The sequence below is a fragment of the Populus alba genome, chromosome 17 (genome assembly GCF_005239225.2).
Source record: "Populus alba chromosome 17, ASM523922v2, whole genome shotgun sequence".
Classification (NCBI taxonomy): Eukaryota; Viridiplantae; Streptophyta; class Magnoliopsida; order Malpighiales; family Salicaceae; genus Populus; species Populus alba.
Genome location: NC_133300.1, coordinates 20,069,801 through 20,087,770, shown reverse-complemented (window position 1 = coordinate 20,087,770; position 17,970 = coordinate 20,069,801). Strand labels below are relative to the sequence as shown.

The following is a 17,970-nucleotide window of genomic DNA, read 5'->3' as shown; positions in this document are numbered from 1 at the left end:
AGGTCTTTCTTTCAAATATTTCCTTTCTTTATATTTTATGTTTTCTCATTTCATCCATTAATATCGTCATTCTTTGCCCGACTATAGTTATCATTACAAATTTCCACTTTGAATATGGCTAATTTCTTTTGGAAATTAAAATGTAATATCACATGTTCCCTGAAGTGAAAGGACCCAATTTTCACCCTTAATGCGTCTAGATAATCGCTTTAGCAACTTTCCGAAACTGCCAGCAGAGGTCGCATTCCAACCTCTCCTCAGATTTTTAATTATATTAGGAGTTATAGGACTCTAATTAAAGAAAAGTTAGTCTCGTTGGAAATCTAATACATGGGGATACAAGTCTCTTGAAGGGAGGAGAACCCATTTCTGCCCCTAAGACACTCAAAATTACTCATCAATGAATCAAACCTATTGCCCTATAGGGTCTGTCATGACCAATCTCGGTTGGTGACCCATAAGTAGAGTTCTATAGCTTCAAATTGAGTAAGAATAATTTTCTTAGTTAGTAAACATCCAAAAATACAATTTCTATGAAGGAACCTGATCCTAAACCCCTCATCCTCCCACTTGAATTCTCTTCAAAACTCAGGAGATGAATTTGTCCAAATTCGTCAACTTTTCCATTTACACACAACATTCACAATTCAACTTTTCCTTTTTTATCTCAACCCTTAGCCATATCACATACCATATAAGAGTGTCAAAAATATATTTTAAGAGTCAATTTACTCTATTTGTTTCAATCTTCCCTCTTAACGTCAAAAGAATATTTTTATCAATTTTACTAACTTTTTGAACAATATTCTTCTAAACATAATCCTTGCTATTTCAACATGTATTTTTTCTCATTTTGACACAATTAAAAACACGTCATCAAGCTAAATATGTCAAATTAAACATCCTCCCCCGTTGATGCATAATTGGCTGAAAACATGGCCTTAAGGAACCAAGAGCTCTCTCATTCTTTTCATGCTAATTTCATTCAATTTACACACACATTCACATAAAAAAACAACATATTATAATAAATTTAAAAAGGAAAACCACAATTTCCCCCTTTTCCTCTTTGCTCTTCATATGGTCGGCCACCCCTAAATCAATTACCCATACATTTTCTTTGATGAATCATCATGATTTCATGCTCATAATCACATACAATACATGAATTAACTTAATTTTAACAATTAATATATTTCTCCCAATTCAAGTTTAAGAACCCTAATTAAAATTCAACACCAAGACATCAATTCATAATCGAATTTGAAATGACTTAAACAACCATGTTTAGAATTCCTTACCAGGTAAGAATCAAGGTCTCAATCCTCAACCAGTCAAAAAATTTCGACTCCTCCTTTTCTAATGATAGTCGACCCTCTCTTCTTTCTCTACCTTTAAAATTTCTTGTTAATCCCTTTCCCACAAGTGTTTATTCTACCTATAAATCCTTAATCTTGGATGGGTTTTTGGGATTTTTAGTTTTTCTCTCTTGATTTGGCAAGAACAAAATCAAAAACTCACTCCCTCTCTCTTAATAGCTGCTGCCGGTTTTGATGAGCAAGGAAAAGGGGTATTTATACCCCCATTATTTCTTTTATTTGCACTTAGGCCCCATTTCCTCTAAGTGTATTATTTCCCCCTCCGCATCTTTTCTTCTTATAATTAAGCTATATCTGTAAAACCCAAAAAAAAAAAAAAAACAAACAACAACAAGAAGTGGAACCGAAGTGACTCCACCATCGCTACCGATATCTGAATCGACAGCGACGCAGTTTCGGGCTGCCGATTTCTGAATCGGCAGCGATTGACACGACCAAAAGATTGATGTCTTCTCCCAAGTGCAGGAGTGTCGAAGTAATAAATAACCCGGCATGATCGGGGTCGAACCACAGAGAGGTTAATTGTATAAATTATAAATAACAAGATAACAACAACAACAACAACAACAACAACAACAACAATAATAGTAATAGTAATACTAATAATAATAATAATAATACTCAGTACGTGGCGTTGTTATACCTGAGAATGATCTAAAAGATCGGGTCACAGGTTTCCAGCCTATATACTAAGTTTATGAAAAGATCAAAGAGAGATATATTATATAATATAAATAGAATGTAAATAATAATAATAATAATATTAATAATAATAGTAATAGTAATAGTAATAGTAATAGTAATAGTAATAGTAATAGTAATAGTAATAATAATAATAGTAGTAGTAGTAGTAGTACTACTACTACTACTAATAATAATAATAATAATAATAATAATATTAATAAAAGAAGAAGATGAAGAAATTAATGAGAACTTTGAGATGAAAGATTAATGTAAGGATTAAACAATGATAAAAACAAATGTCAAGGTTAGAGGATACACCAATGGTATTTCAAACAAGTATAGTATAAACTCTTATTACTCAATTTGGAAACCATACACGGAGGAGGTTCCAATCGGATGATTTGCCATTAATAGCTCATTATAAATTATTAACATGATCATATTAATTATCTTATTTACATAACACCAAACTTTTAAATATTGTCAGGAATTCATGATGTTAACTGATGTTAACAACAAATCAAGTTCCTTTCATAGCCCAGGTGTAGGTAATACCATACGGTTGGGCTATGAGAGTGCCAAGCATTTGTTGTACCAAGTGTTATACAACACAAATCTAGATTAACCATTTAACAAGCAAGGTATTAAGAATTAGTAAGATAACAAGATAAGACATGTTAATATTAAACATTAAGGTCCATGTTGAGTTTACACCATACTTATTCTTACACCATTAGTGTAACCTTTTCACCTTGACATAATAAACTTAGCTAAACATAATGAAGAAGAGAGACATAAATAAACAAACAAGAACATAAATAAGATACAAGTTAACTACGGAAAGGAAAGGAAATGAAAAGCATAAACAAGATATTAATGAAAGCAAAACTTAAGAATTACAAAAAATATAAAGAGAGAAATAAAGAGCATGAACTTGATCTGAACAACCAAGCTCCCAAATGCATGGCAAATACCTCCTTTTATAGGCCAAAATTCAGAATTATTGATTTGATGACTAATTGTTGAGTGGGTGGCCAACTTTTGACTTGGTGAAAATCCTTATCTTCTTGTCTGAATAAAAAACAAAATGCTACCATCCGAACTGAGTCCACTGAAAAACATGAAAGTTGTAGGAAATTGACTCAGTTTTCCAGGAAAAAAAAATGGAGGTCATTTGGACTTCTAGAACTCTAGATATAGGCCAAATACTGAACAATATTCGGGCTGCAGGACAGATTCGGACTTCTCCATTGTTGCTATAATTTGGACTTGAAAACGGCCTTCTTAGATCTTGATGAAAACATGAAAGTTGTAGGCCTATGTCTTACTGAATATGTGTAAAACTTTGAGGTCATTTGGATATCTAAAACTCGAGATATGACCCAATTACCGAACAATGTTCTAGTTTGGACTGCACCAACATCTCTTTTCTAAGTTTCACCCTCTCTTTATCTTCACAAATTTCAGTAGTTGAATTCATCAATCAATCCTTTGATTTATGTGATAGGCCTACATTTAAGATGAACATTTACCATATATTAGGGCATTTTATACTATTAGACTTGTTATTATAAAATATGCATTTAACTATGAGGCGTGTAATGGAAGGGACACCTTTCACGAATGAATATAAAATGTATTGTTGACTTTAAAATGAGGATTATGAATTTTAGTTTAAAATTCATAATGATTGTGAAATTGGTAATGGGCAGTAAAACAAATATGTCTTAAGAATAAGAATATAATTCTTGGGAATTATAGTTAAAATGAAGAATAAAACTTAAGAAAGAATTGTGCAAAAAGTTTTGGTGTAAGCACCAATTAAAATTTAGTAGTGTTACCAGGGAACGATAATAAGTTCGTAAAGAAAATAAATGGTAAGAATAAAAAATAAATAGATTTGAGATAAGAAAATCATTTCAAGAACTGAGTAAAAATAATTGATATGATTTATGCAAGAATGAAATAAGAAAATTTTAGATTTTTGATGAAAAATCACAAACTAACTAGTTTTATGCTAAATATGTAACTTTTAGCCTAACTACCATGAAAACTCCAGTAATAATAATAATAATAATAATAATAATAATAATAATAATAATAATAATAATAATAATAATTATAATTATAATTATAATAAATAAATAAATAAATAAATAAATAAATAAAAATGATCTCGAGAATTGAGTAAACTGATTGAGATGATTTGTACAGAATGAAATAAGGAAATTTGATTTTTCGACAAAAAATCACAACCGGCTAATTTTACGTCGTAGCACGTAACTTTCAATCTGGTCATCAGATTAAGTTGAAATTTTTCGTAAATTCTTCTAAAATATATTTTTTTTATTTAGGTTAAAGTTTCAAAATTTTTGGAGTACAATAAGATGTTTTTTTTTTTTTTACAAATAAAAGAATAAATAGCACAAATGAGTGTCTAGAAACTTCTCCAAGGACCAAATTGAAAACTTGCCCAAAACAGCCCCCCATATAAGCTGCCAACAAAAAAAAAAAAAAAAAAAAAGAGAGAGAGAGAGAGAAAAGAGGGCTTTTGTTATTTTTCTTGGAAATTGCTTGAAAAAAATTGTTTAAGAATTAAAGTGTCTACAAGGAGTTTAAGAATTAAAGTGTGCTTTTAGAGATGGAAAAATTAAGCTTAGAGGGAAGTGTGGAGGAGAACTTGATTTAACTTGTTTCGGCTTTTGATTCTTCATTAAAGAGAGGGTTTGATGGATTAAGGAGTGTACAAGGAGTTTAAGAATTAAAGTGTGCTTTTAGAGAAGGAAAAATTAAGCTTAGAGGGAAGTGTGGAGGAGAACTTGATTCAACTTGTTTTGGCTTTTAATTCTTCATTCCTTAAGGGTAAGAAAACTCTCCATGATGATCCATTGTGTTGCTTTTCATGTTTGTTCTTGGATTGATTAGAATTGGTATTATGTGAAGTTGGGTTCTTGATGTTATAATGGTTTGAATGCATGAATTTATGTTAATTATATGTTTATTGAGGGAATAAATGTTTGGGCTTGTCATTAATTAGGTTAATTTGAAAAAAAAAGTATTCCTTCCTCTTAGTAATGAGAATTTCAGCCAATGGTGGATTTTTGGGGTGATTAGGTTGTTGAATTAATGACAAGTAAATTATGTTTAGTTATGATAATAGATTATTTGATGATTGAAGAATGTGTAAAAAAAAAAGAAGAAAGAGGAGGAGGGGGTTAAAAAGTGGTTTCCACCTTGGGTTTGCTATTGATCCCTTGTTATGTTATAATTAAATAGGATCTTATTGTATTGATTAGTGAAATTTCATACATGATGCTTAGTTGTTGTTATGTGTGATTATAGAACTCTTAGAAAGGTGAATTTGGCCATAGAAAATATAAGAAATAAAATTTCAAGCTTGAAGAAGTTAATGAATTGTATTTAAATAGTGGAAGAAAAATAAAATAAAATGAAATGATGTGTTGAATTAGATGTCAAGGAATTAAATTTCCTTTAATTGTTGGGAAAAAGTTTTATAGTGATACAAGATTGCCTTCTAATTGTGGTGAATTAAAAGTTTAGGTGGTTGTAGCATAGTATGAATTATTTGTGGAATTATTACAGAGCATGAAACTATGTTAGAATAATCATAAGAGTTTCGAATTTTAAAATTATATCGATCGAAAATCTTACTATGTGATGAAGTTTTAAGAAATTTATTTAGTGATGAAATATTGGCATCATAAGATTTTTCAAATGAACATGAGAGATTGTAGGCTCCAGACAGCAGCAGGGAGCTACTAGTCGAGCATCACCGGTAGATAGGTGCTCGACATCTTGAATCTTTGTAGAAAGATTAATTGAAAGCATGTGTTAATTTTATTTAGAAATTCTGTCATTTATATTTTGATGTCAACGGATAAATTAGTGCTAGGTAAAGGGGCAGATTAATTAGTGCCTGGTAATTGGACAAATAAATTAGTGCTCGGTAAATGGCCGGATGAACTAGTGCCGGGTAATTGGACGGATAAAGTAGTGCCCAGTAAGTGGGTGGATGAACTAGTGCCCAGTAATTGGACGGATAAACTAGTGCCCGGTAATCGAGCAGATAGACATAATTGGACAGATGAACTAGTGCTTGATATTTGGGTGAATGGGTTAGTGCCCCTAATGAGGGAGTAGTACCCTGGTGAAATGGCTAAGATTGGAATTAATTAGATGATTATGAAGGTGTAAGATATTAATGATTCATTATAAAATAAATAGGAGAATTATTTTTACATGGGTATAATGAAATGACACATTGTATTTATTTATGATTATGTTGATTAAATGTTAATCTTATTTTCAGGATCCTCATAGCATTAAAGTAGATCATGCTTGATATAAGACACTTTTTGCATATTTATAATTATCAACATGTATTTTGAGATTGATGTATGATGTAAAAGAGGTCGAATGAACCCTTTTAATTGTAGAACAAAACTTTTATATGTAATTAATATGTATGCCATACTTAAGAATATCTTTATGTTAAATTAAGTATTTGTATTCTATCATGGTTGCTCATATGATTATAAATGTTGGAATGATAAAATAATAGGGGTGGTCCATTCATAATCTAAGTTTTTATTGAAATTATTTGATTATGCAAGTTAAGTAAACCTTAGAATTGTTATTTATGTTGTTTTTTTTTTATTATTATTATTATTGTTTGCATTTTGATTATCGGACAATATATGTTTTTTTTTGTGATGCGTTGTTTGGGAAAGAGGTCCAAGATGATTGGACCATGATTATGATATGAATTGTGTCGGGAATGAAGATATTGATAACTTGGTATGTTCCGTTATAAGGGAAACTCTGCCGAATTTTTAGTAAAAAAAAAAATTACATTGCATAAAATTTTACACTTATAAATAATTTTATCATATGGGCTGGGCTCAGTCTATTGGACATCCTCTTTATTATGTAACCTTATTTATTGTGTTTGTTTTAGTGGTTTTGTTATGATTGTGATTGAGGTCGGGTATAAATCAATTATGCATAAAATTTAATTATAAAAATTAGTTTTTTTTTCTTGTTTTTTCTAGTGGGTCCCATATAAGGTTCGATTTGTTTTTTTCGAGTTTTGATCAATTTATTTTTTTTAAAAATCAACAAATTAAAAACCAAGTTTCTATAATGTTTAATTGAATCTCTTTTTCACAAAGTTAATTATGTCCTTGTATGTCAATGATTTGCTTTAGAGGTGAACAAAAAAACAAAAAAATCTATTAAATCAAGAAAACCGGAAAAAAAATAACCAAAAAAACTGAATCGTGAAAAAAAATTGATTAAATCGATTTTAATTTTTAAAAAACTTACTGGTTTAGTTTTGGTTTTATAAGCCTGAAACTGAAAAAACAGAACCCAAACCGAAAAAAACCAGAAAAAATTGAGCAAAACTGGAAAAATCAAGTCAAATCCGAAAAAAAACCGAGTCAAACAGAAAAACGATTCAAACCGAAAAAACTGAGTCAAACCAAAAAAACCAGTTTTTGTTCTAAATTAACAAAACCAAAACTGGTTGGTTTGAACCGGTTTTGGTTTTTTTAAAAAAAAACCGGTTTGGTTATTTTTTTTTTATAAAAACCGAACAAAAAATGATCACCCCTAATTTGCTTAATTATCCCTTTATGTGTCCTTAACATTACATGAGAGCCTATTTAGAGAGTGTTTAATTAGGAGTGTGGTAACGATTGATTTTTAAAGTAATTTTTAAATTTTTTTTCTGCATATTTTTCAATTGAATTGGTGCATTGAAAAAAAAAATCAATACATTTATGTAAATGTTAATCATAGTAAAAAAAAAAAATTCCTCCACTATAAAAGCAACTGAATCACCTTTAGAAATAATAATATTTAACAATAATAATAATAATATTTTTAAGATGAATATTTCTTATTTTTTAAAAAATAATAATATTGACAACGTGAATTATAATATATATTTAGCTCATGTGGCTAGACTGGATCCAATTGGCCGGGCCTAATCACTGGCTTGGACCAATGACCTATCGGCTTTAGGATACACGCGTGAGTGCACGCTTGCTACTGTTAATTCACTTGAAAAGTAAAAATGCAAAGGAAGTTACATGCAGGGACGAAAAGATCATACCTGGAAGCGGAAACTAAGGGACGAAGGCGATGGCGAAGACGTGCTGGCTGATCTTTCTGGGCTTTAGTCTGTGTCAGTTCTTCCCCTTTGTTCTTTGTTTTCTTTTCTCTATTTTTTTTTTGTGCCTCCTCCTATACCGAGAGGTCCTAAGTCATCGACATGTAATCTGTTTACACTTCTAATGTTTTGCATCTCATAACTCAATCACTACTTAATTGTCTTGGGTCTCAATCTCACAAACATCATCGTCATCACAACCATAATATTTATAACATACATTGAACAACAAATATTTTTTTAGAGGAATAAATAAGATAAACATGCATACATGAACATACTTATATGAATTTCAGAGTTAAGATTATCTATTCAAGTTTAAACATCAATTTTACAAATTATGTTTTATAAAAGTTGTAATGTTACAAAATATAAGGATAAACTCCCTATAACTAGATTATAAAAAGTGAACATATGCTAGGATCTACTCTTGTAGTGCATGCGATGGTCCCGAAATAAAATACATATTATTAAAACATGAATATCACAATAAGTATAGCAACACAAATATCCAACAATTAAAAAAGACAAACATGTATTTATACGTTATTCATTTATCCCTTTTGGTTTCCATTGGAACTCTTTCTCATTCAACTACTAAAACCGTTTCATCTTCTATTATCAACTTCTATTCAAGTTTTCATAAGATCAACCATGATTATTTATGCCTAACACATTATGTAACAATCCAACTGTACGACTCAATCAATGTTAAAAGATCACAACATATCCTCTTTATTTGAGGGTGTATTTTTTTTTTCCCAAAAATTCAGCAGAGTTTCTTTTGCATTTAGGACATTCCAAGTTATCGACTACTATCAATTTACTCAATCAACCCATCATCACAAGGTCCCATAATTCCGAACCTTATATCAAACCTTATAATTCCACACAATATATATATATCCTACGAGTAAGATCAATATGAACATAGTCCAAACATTATATCATAAAATTTAAGAGAAAAGGAATACTAACATGAAAGAAAGTATTTACAACATAATAAGTGTTTCTAAATATTTCAAAAGGGTTAGTTACAAGATAACTAAAATACTAAATGCTAAGCTGAACTTTTATAAATACATCAAGATAACTTGGTATGTTCCGTTATAAGGGAAACTCTGCCGAATTTTTAGTAAAAAAAAAAATTACATTGCATAAAATTTTACACTTAAAAATTGTTGTTCACATGAATTGTACGAGTGAAATCAATTAACCAGATTGGTTTAAAAAAAAAAAAACCATGTTCAGCGAACAGTGGAGGCATGCTCCACTGTTCACTGAACAGTAGCTACCATGCAAAAAGCAGCAATTTGCTGCTTTTTATTTTCTTGCGGGTAGAACACAATAAATTGAGAGACCCATATATAGTAAATAACTTTTTTTATTTAACCAAACACTGAGACAATACGTTTGTGAAACGCAACCTTTACCTCGTAGCCAAATGAGCTCTTGACCAAAATGTCACCGACCGAATGCAAAATTAGAAATGCAAAAATTTTGACTTTATCCCTTCTCACAAATTCACAATCTCTTTTCTTTCCCAATTCCCACCCGACCAGGCGACCACCCTCACCTTACCAGTGACTTCAAGAAATCAAGAAATCATCCCCTCTCTGTCTCACACTCTCCCTGCTCCCAGTCTCCCTGACTCCCTTCCCCTTTTCCCTTTCCCCTTTCCCCAGCAAATCAAGAAATCATCCCCCCCGATCCGGAGCGTTCTTGGCGAGACGAAGGTAAGAATTGATTCCCAATCCCAAGCTTTGTTTTTTTTCTTTCTAATAGTGGTGATTAGAGATAAAAAAAAAAAATGATATGGGTATGCTGTGAAATTCACTGTTTAACTTCTGGGTATTCTAACAGTGGTTTACTGAGCTTTGGATAAGCATTTATGCTAACTTGTACCTGCACTGCCAGGCTATTTACCACCAGCCAATTCTATTTTCTAGGCTAAAATAACATAATTAAACCAATTTTCAGACATTAAAGGATTGGTAATCAATTACAGCAAATTAAACTGTTTGAGGACTTGTATAGGCAACTTTACTGATGGAAAAGGGACAAAAGCTAACGGAGGAAATCACAATCACCATAAGTTCAAATGAGCTGAAGTAAATGGTAGATTTCTGCATTTTTCCCCTAGTCATTTTTTCACTTCAAAGAAGCAGCTAATGACGTTGGAATCCATTAAAAAGAAAAAAAGATTTGATAAGAAAATCCCATTCAAAGGGAAGGAAATGGAGCTTGGCACTTTGACTGGCGATTTTAATTACAAGCAAAGCCATATTTCTTTTAATGTTCACCTATGCTCTGTTTGATCTTGCTTGCTTTGGTGTTGCAGATTCTGTAATTCTGCAATCTGCATAGACAACGATCCAGCGAAGCAAGGAAGCAACGAAGCATTCCAATTTTCAGGATTGCAGGTATTATGTAAATCCAAAAACTGCAAACTTTAGGGCAATTGATGCACCTGTTTGGAATGCCTTAAAATGGAGATCAACAGCAACATCTTGTTTACCAACCTTAAAATGGCCATCTATTAATGTTGCATATATATAAGCATTTGGCATGATATTTTGGTCCATCATCTTTTTCATAATACGAACAGCTACATCAAGCATTCCTTTCTTTGTATAGCCATTTATTATAGAAGAATATGTGATGACATTTGGAACAACCTATTTCCTCTCCATTTCTCGCAACAGAGATTCTGCACCATCCATGTCTCCCAACTTGCAGTATCCATCGATCATTGTTGTATAGGTAATGTTATTTGGAATACAATTTAGCTTTGCAAGTGGGCAAAACATGGCCTCCATTGGATTATGTATAAACTATTATAATTTTATTTGAATTATGTATTTTAAGATGTTTGGATATTTGTATTGTTTATTTTACTTTTATTTGAATTATGTATTTTAATATGTTTGGATATTTGTATTGTTTAAAATATTTTACTTATGATTTTAGTTAAAATATTTTACTTTTGATTTTATAATTTTTAATTTTAATTTTATAATTTTATAATTCGAGTTTAAATTAAATGTTACATGTCGTGTCAAAAAAACCTTTTTACAACCTTGGTAAGAGTACAGCTACTTCATAAAGCGCTAATTTGTTGAATCTTTCGATATTGAACGATTTACTTTAGATGTCGATTGATCCCTTGATTAGCTGTTTCATGGCCTTGCCCAAAAGGGATTATTTATCAGCTGTAGCCTCTCCCTCCCTCTCCAAAAAAAGAAAAAAAAACACTGAAATTGTATGTCTTCAGGAGGTTCGAAGATGACAAGGAATTTGGTGAGGGGGAATTCCAGTTCGGTTCAGGATGTTCAAGATCCAATTGTCGCCGGTAAGTCAAATAATTGTGGTTATATTTAGTAGTTTTCATTTTAAAAACCATTTAATCTTTCATGATTTTGAGACCACCTATTTAAAATCTCTTGGAATTGAATGATATATGTTCTCATGTTTTTTTTGGCTAAATACATAGATGGATGGTTAGATCTAGTTAGATGGATGGATATATGATAAGGAAATGTCTTAAGCATCCGATCTGTTGAATAATCTTTGATTTCTCTCACTGTTTCAGCTCGAGCTAAGTTCTTTTATTATGCCTGCGTTTCATGCGAAACCCATTTGTTGCCTTTTGACTGGATCTTCAAACCCTAGCTAACAAAGTCCTTGATTAATTGCCTAATCCACTTGATTCAATTAGATAACACATCGATCGAAGTCCGGATGAAAAAGGGATCAGGAAGCCCGTTTGATTTTTTTTAATAAAACAGATACTAAAACTAAAAACAAGGTTAGTGGACCATTTTTATAGGAAAACAATTTATACAGATAACCTTAGTTGGTGATTTAATCAGGAATACAATTGAAAAGGAAGGAAAAAAGTCAACTGTAGTAGTATACTAGTATTCATGCGTGCCTGCCCCCAAAGCAGCTCATGCGTACATGTTCATACACGCAGGCTCTGCAGGTCCTCAGCGTAGGAAAAGCACACAGGATATCAACAAAGATCGCCTTGCGAAAATGATAGTAAGTAGCCAGCCAAATATTACCCCTCTCTAGCACTCCATTGTGGTGATTTTCTTTATTTCTATTTCCCTCATACATAACTCATATTCATTTCTTTTCCTATCTAATTTGCAGGAAAAGAAGAAAAAATCCAAGGCAAGGATGAAAAATCTTGAGAAAGGCTATTTCCAACTTGAAGGACAAGCATCTCAGGTGACAATGGACCTGAAGGAAACTAGAGAAAAATATATCGAAGTGCTGATCGGGCAAAAGAGTCACACTGATTCTATACTTGAACTACAGAAGGTGGGATTCTCTCTTCATACACTATAAACTGATCTTTCACAAAACTTAGGACGAGTATATATATATATATATATGTCTCTTGTGCCGCACCGTGAAATGCTGTTACGATTCCATTAATTTGGTTTAAATCTGGGAACCTTTTCATAGTAAATTATATCAGTATACCTTATTGATGAGAAAACTTTATGACTCTCATGCTTACAAATATAAACTTTAACTCGAAAACTTGCGTACATGATCTCTTTGAAAGCAGATGTAGATGATTAGTACACACTCCTCAAAAGAAGGCTAATTACATCTTGTCTCATATAATATCCATTAACTTCGTCAACACACTTTTGGCTGCAGTTGGTTGCCTCAGGTGGGGAAAAGATGAGTGCCTTAAAAGAGGAACATGCACAGGAGATTCATGCCTTGAAAGCGAAACATGCACAGGAATTGCTGGAGCGCGACAGAAAGTTTAATGCCTTGAAAGCGAAACATGCACAGGAATTGCTGGAGCGCGACAGAAAGTTTAATGCCTTAAAAGAGGAACATGAGGTGTGCGCCCCGTGGGGCGCAGAAGTGGAAATGTGCTTGGGAACGCCGGAGATATGGTAATGCAGCACTAAAAGCTCTCATTTCTTTATTTAAGTACATTCTATCATATAAAATCATTTGAGGGGATGCAGTAGAAAGTTCAAAAGAGCTGGGTCTCATCAACAGGTTTAAATTTCTGCATAGAGATGCTTATTATAGTTTTCTTTTTTACTATGGTGTTGTGTAGGTTTCAAACTTGGTTATGACTCAATATAAAATTAGTTTTTAAGCCTTACACAGTAGTTAAAGTTTTAAAATTAAGATAAATTTTCAATATTTTTTTAATAAAATCCTAGTATTCTCCTTTTCTTCTTATTAATCTGTCATACTATCAATATTCTAACTGTTCTATGAACAATAATGTTCACAGAACAACCCCATGGAGACACCTGCCACTGCTCAGGCCACCAGCTAGTTCGTCACCTCTGACCACTAGATCGCATCCCAAATGGCCTAACTCGGCAAGACATGTGTAACAGGGGTAAACATTTTGAACTTCTAAACCCTTATTTTATATTTTCGAGTTTGGATTCCCTAAGGCCTCCTGTACTGAGAGGCATGAATAATTGCAAGATGGACACCTTCTTTCTTGAGACAATGTGGTGTTTTATCATATGGGCTGGGCTCAGTCTATTGGACATCCTCTTTATTATGTAACCTTATTTATTGTGTTTGTTTTAGTGGTTTGGTTATGATTGTGATTGAGACCTTCTTTGTGAGACAATGTGGTATTTTATTGTATGGGCTGCGCTCAGCCTATTGGATATTCTCTTTATTATGTAATCTTATTTTATGGTGTTTGTTTAAATGGTTGTGGTTATGGTTGTGATTGAAGTTGGGTACAATTTAATTATACATCAAACTTAACTATAAAAACTAAATTTTCTTGTTTTTTCTAGTTTTTTTTTGAGTTCCATACAACTATAATTTCGATTTTACAACTATAATTTATATGGTTTTAAAGAGGAGTTTTAATATTGCTTTTATATTAGTTTGGTAAATGTAAAGAAATAAGCTTTTCAACAACTTAGGAGAGATCATCGCGTTTTTATTGAATTTGTTCTTATATGACTATTCTTTCTTATGTTTTTTATTGAATTTGTTCTTATATGACTATTCTTTCTTATGCTTATAACTCTGTTAGTCCTTATATTTTTTACAGAACTTTTAATTGAATCTCGTTTTCAAAAAGTTAATTATGTCCTAGTTATTGATATGCTTAATTATCCCTTTATTTGTCCTTAACATTAAATGAGAGTTTATTCAGGGAGTATTTAGGGGTATAGTAATAGTTATTTTTCAAAGTGTATTTTGTTTGAAAATATATCAAAATATTTTTTTTATTTTTTAAAAAATTATTTTTGACATCACCACATCAAAACGATTTTAAAACATTAAAAAATTACTTTGAAGAAAAAAATTAAAATTTTAACAAAAAAAAACAAGGTTAAAATTCATTCCAAAACACCATTTTAATCCAAACATCAGCAGTTTCAATTCTACTATCATATTTCTATAGTTGGATTAAAGTTTTTTTAATCATAAATTATGGTTTGTCAATCACAATAAAGGATGGCGTATAGAAGAGAATCTAGTAGGTTTTTTCTTCTACTTTTAATTTCTGATAAAAAAAAATGATTAAATTTCTAGTGTGCTTTATATGTTTTTTTTCTCTCTCTTAAGATTCGCGACTTCGAGTGTTTTCATGGAATGAATCATTTCCCATTTCATTTATATTCCTTCACATATGTTAGGTCTTGTGTTCAAGCCCTGACTGAGATGGTAATGCAGCACTAAAAGCTCTCATTTCTTTATTTAAGTACATTCTATTATATAAAATCACTTGGGGGGGTGCAGTAGTAAGTTCAAAAGAGTTGGGTCTCATCAACAGGTTTAAATTTCTGCATAGAGATGGTTATTAGAGTTTTCTTTTTTCCTATGGTGCTGTGTAGGTTTCAAACTTGGTTATGACTTAATATAAAATTAGTTTTTAAGCCTTATACAGTAGTTGAAGTTTTAAAATTAAGATAAATTTTCAATATTTTTTTAATAAAATCCAATCATTCTCCTTTTCTTCTTATTAATCTGTCAATTAAGATAAATTTTCAATATTTTTTTAATAAAATCCAATCATTCTCCTTTTCTTCTTATTAATCTGTCATACTATCAATATTCTAACTGTTCTATGAACAATATTGCTCCCAAAACAACCCCATGGAGACACCAGCCACTGCTCAGGCCACCAGCTAGTTCGTCACCTCTGACCCACTTCGCATCCCAAATGGCCTAACTCAGCAAGACATGTAGCAAGGGTAAACATTTTGAACTACTAAACCATTTTTTTTATATTTTCGAGTTTGGATTCCCTAAGGCCTCAAACAGTACTGGGAGGCATGGATAATTGCAAGATGGACACCTTCTTTCTTGAGACAATGTGGTGTTTTATCATATGGGCTGGGCTCAGTCTATTGGACATCCTCTTTATTATGTAACCTTATTTATTGTGTTTGTTTTAGTGGTTTGGTTATGATTGTGATTGAGGTCGGGTATAAATCAATTATGCATAAAATTTAATTATAAAAATTAGTTTTTTTTTCTTGTTTTTTCTAGTGGGTCCCATATAAGGTTCGATTTGTTTTTTTCGAGTTTTGATCAATTTATTTTTTTAAAAAATCAACAAATTAAAAACCAAGTTTCTATAATGTTTAATTGAATCTCTTTTTCACAAAGTTAATTATGTCCTTGTATGTCAATGATTTGCTTTAGAGGTGAACAAAAAAAACAAAAAAATCTATTAAATCAAGAAAACCAGAAAAACAAATAACCAAAAAAACTAAACCGTGAAAAAAAATTGAATCGATTATAATTTTTTTAAAACTTACTGGTTTAGTTTTGGTTTTATAAGCCTGAAACTGAAAAAACAGAACCCAAACCGAAAAAAACCAGAAAAAATTGAGCAAAACTGGAAAAATCAAGTCAAATCCGAAAAAAAACCGAGTCAAACAGAAAAACGATTCAAACCGAAAAAACTGAGTCAAACCAAAAAAACCAGTTTTTGTTCTAAATTAACAAAACCAAAACTGGTTGGTTTGAACCGGTTTTGGTTTTTTTTAAAAAAAACCGGTTTGGTTATTTTTTTTTTATAAAAACCGAACAAAAAATGATCACCCCTAATTTGCTTAATTATCCCTTTATGTGTCCTTAACATTACATGAGAGCCTATTTAGAGAGTGTTTAATTAGGAGTGTGGTAACGATTGATTTTTAAAGTAATTTTTATTTTAAAAAATTTTAAAAAATATTTTTATTTTTTATTCTACGGTGAAGGGTATTTTAAATTTTTTTTCTGCATATTTTTCAATTGAATTGGTGCATTGAAAAAAAAATCAATACATTTATGTAAATGTTAATCATAGTAAAAAAAAAAATTCCTCCACTATAAAAGCAACTGAATCACCTTTAGAAATAATAATATTTAACAATAATAATAATAATATTTTTAAGATGAATATTTCTTATTTTTTAAAAAATAATAATATTGACAACGTGAATTATAATATATTTTGCCGGGTTTAGCTCATGTGGCTAGACTGGATCCAATTGGCCGGGCCTAATCACTGGCTTGGACCAATGACCTATCGGCTTTAGGATACACGCGTGAGTGCACGCTTGCTACTGTTAATTCACTTGAAAAGTAAAAATGCAAAGGAAGTTACATGCAGGGACGAAAAGATCATACCTGGAAGCGGAAACTAAGGGACGAAGGCGATGGCGAAGACGTGCTGGCTGATCTTTCTGGGCTTTAGTCTGTGTCAGTTCTTCCCCTTTGTTCTTTGTTTTCTTTTCTCTATTTTTTTTTGTGCCTCCTCCTATACCGAGAGGTCCTAAGTCATCGACATGTAATCTGTTTACACTTCTAATGTTTTGCATCTCATAACTCAATCACTACTTAATTGTCTTGGGTCTCAATCTCACAAACATCATCGTCATCACAACCATAATATTTATAACATACATTGAACAACAAATATTTTTTTAGAGGAATAAATAAGATAAACATGCATACATGAACATACTTATATGAATTTCAGAGTTAAGATTATCTATTCAAGTTTAAACATCAATTTTACAAAATTATGTTTTATAAAAGTTGTAATGTTACAAAATATAAGGATAAACTCCCTATAACTAGATTATAAAAAGTGAACATATGCTAGGATCTACTCTTGTAGTGCATGCGATGGTCCCGAAATAAAATACATATTATTAAAACATGAATATCACAATAAGTATAGCAACACAAATATCCAACAATTAAAAAAGACAAACATGTATTTATACGTTATTCATTTATCCCTTTTGGTTTCCATTGGAACTCTTTCTCATTCAACTACTAAAACCGTTTCATCTTCTATTATCAACTTCTATTCAAGTTTTCATAAGATCAACCATGATTATTTATGCCTAACACATTATGTAACAATCCAACTGTACGACTCAATCAATGTTAAAAGATCACAACATATCCTCTTTATTTGAGGGTGTATTTTTTTTTTCCCAAAAATTCAGCAGAGTTTCTTTTGCATTTAGGACATTCCAAGTTATCGACTACTATCAATTTACTCAATCAACCCATCATCACAAGGTCCCATAATTCCGAACCTTATATCAAACCTTATAATTCCACACAATATATATATCCTACGAGTAAGATCAATATGAACATAGTCCAAACATCATATCATAAAATTTAAGAGAAAAGGAATACTAACATGAAAGAAAGTATTTACAACATAATAAGTGT

General features: G+C 31.2%; 1 protein-coding gene across 1 annotated transcript; it reads left to right on the top strand.

The window, feature by feature from the left end:
• Nucleotides 1-11,421: 11,421 nt before the first annotated feature.
• LOC118037224 (uncharacterized) lies at nt 11,422-13,975 on the top strand. Its single transcript, XM_035043136.2, has 5 exons — nt 11,422-11,611; nt 12,236-12,303; nt 12,418-12,588; nt 12,937-13,184; nt 13,538-13,975. Coding segments are annotated over exons 1-5 (576 nt in total). The 5' UTR covers nt 11,422-11,523; the 3' UTR covers nt 13,539-13,975.
• The last annotated feature ends 3,995 nt before the right edge of the window (nt 13,976-17,970 follow it).

What these genes read in the sequence shown, in the direction of transcription:
- LOC118037224 (XM_035043136.2), top strand. Translation starts at nt 11,524, where the DNA reads ATGTCTTCAGGAGGTTCGAAGATGACAAGGAATTTGGTGAGGGGGAAT. An exon ending in TCAAGATCCAATTGTCGCCG is followed by an intron (nt 11,612 to 12,235) that starts GTAAGTCAAATA and finishes TCATACACGCAG; the next exon opens with GCTCTGCAGGTCCTCAGCGT. An exon ending in CTATACTTGAACTACAGAAG is followed by an intron (nt 12,589 to 12,936) that starts GTGGGATTCTCT and finishes TTTTGGCTGCAG; the next exon opens with TTGGTTGCCTCAGGTGGGGA.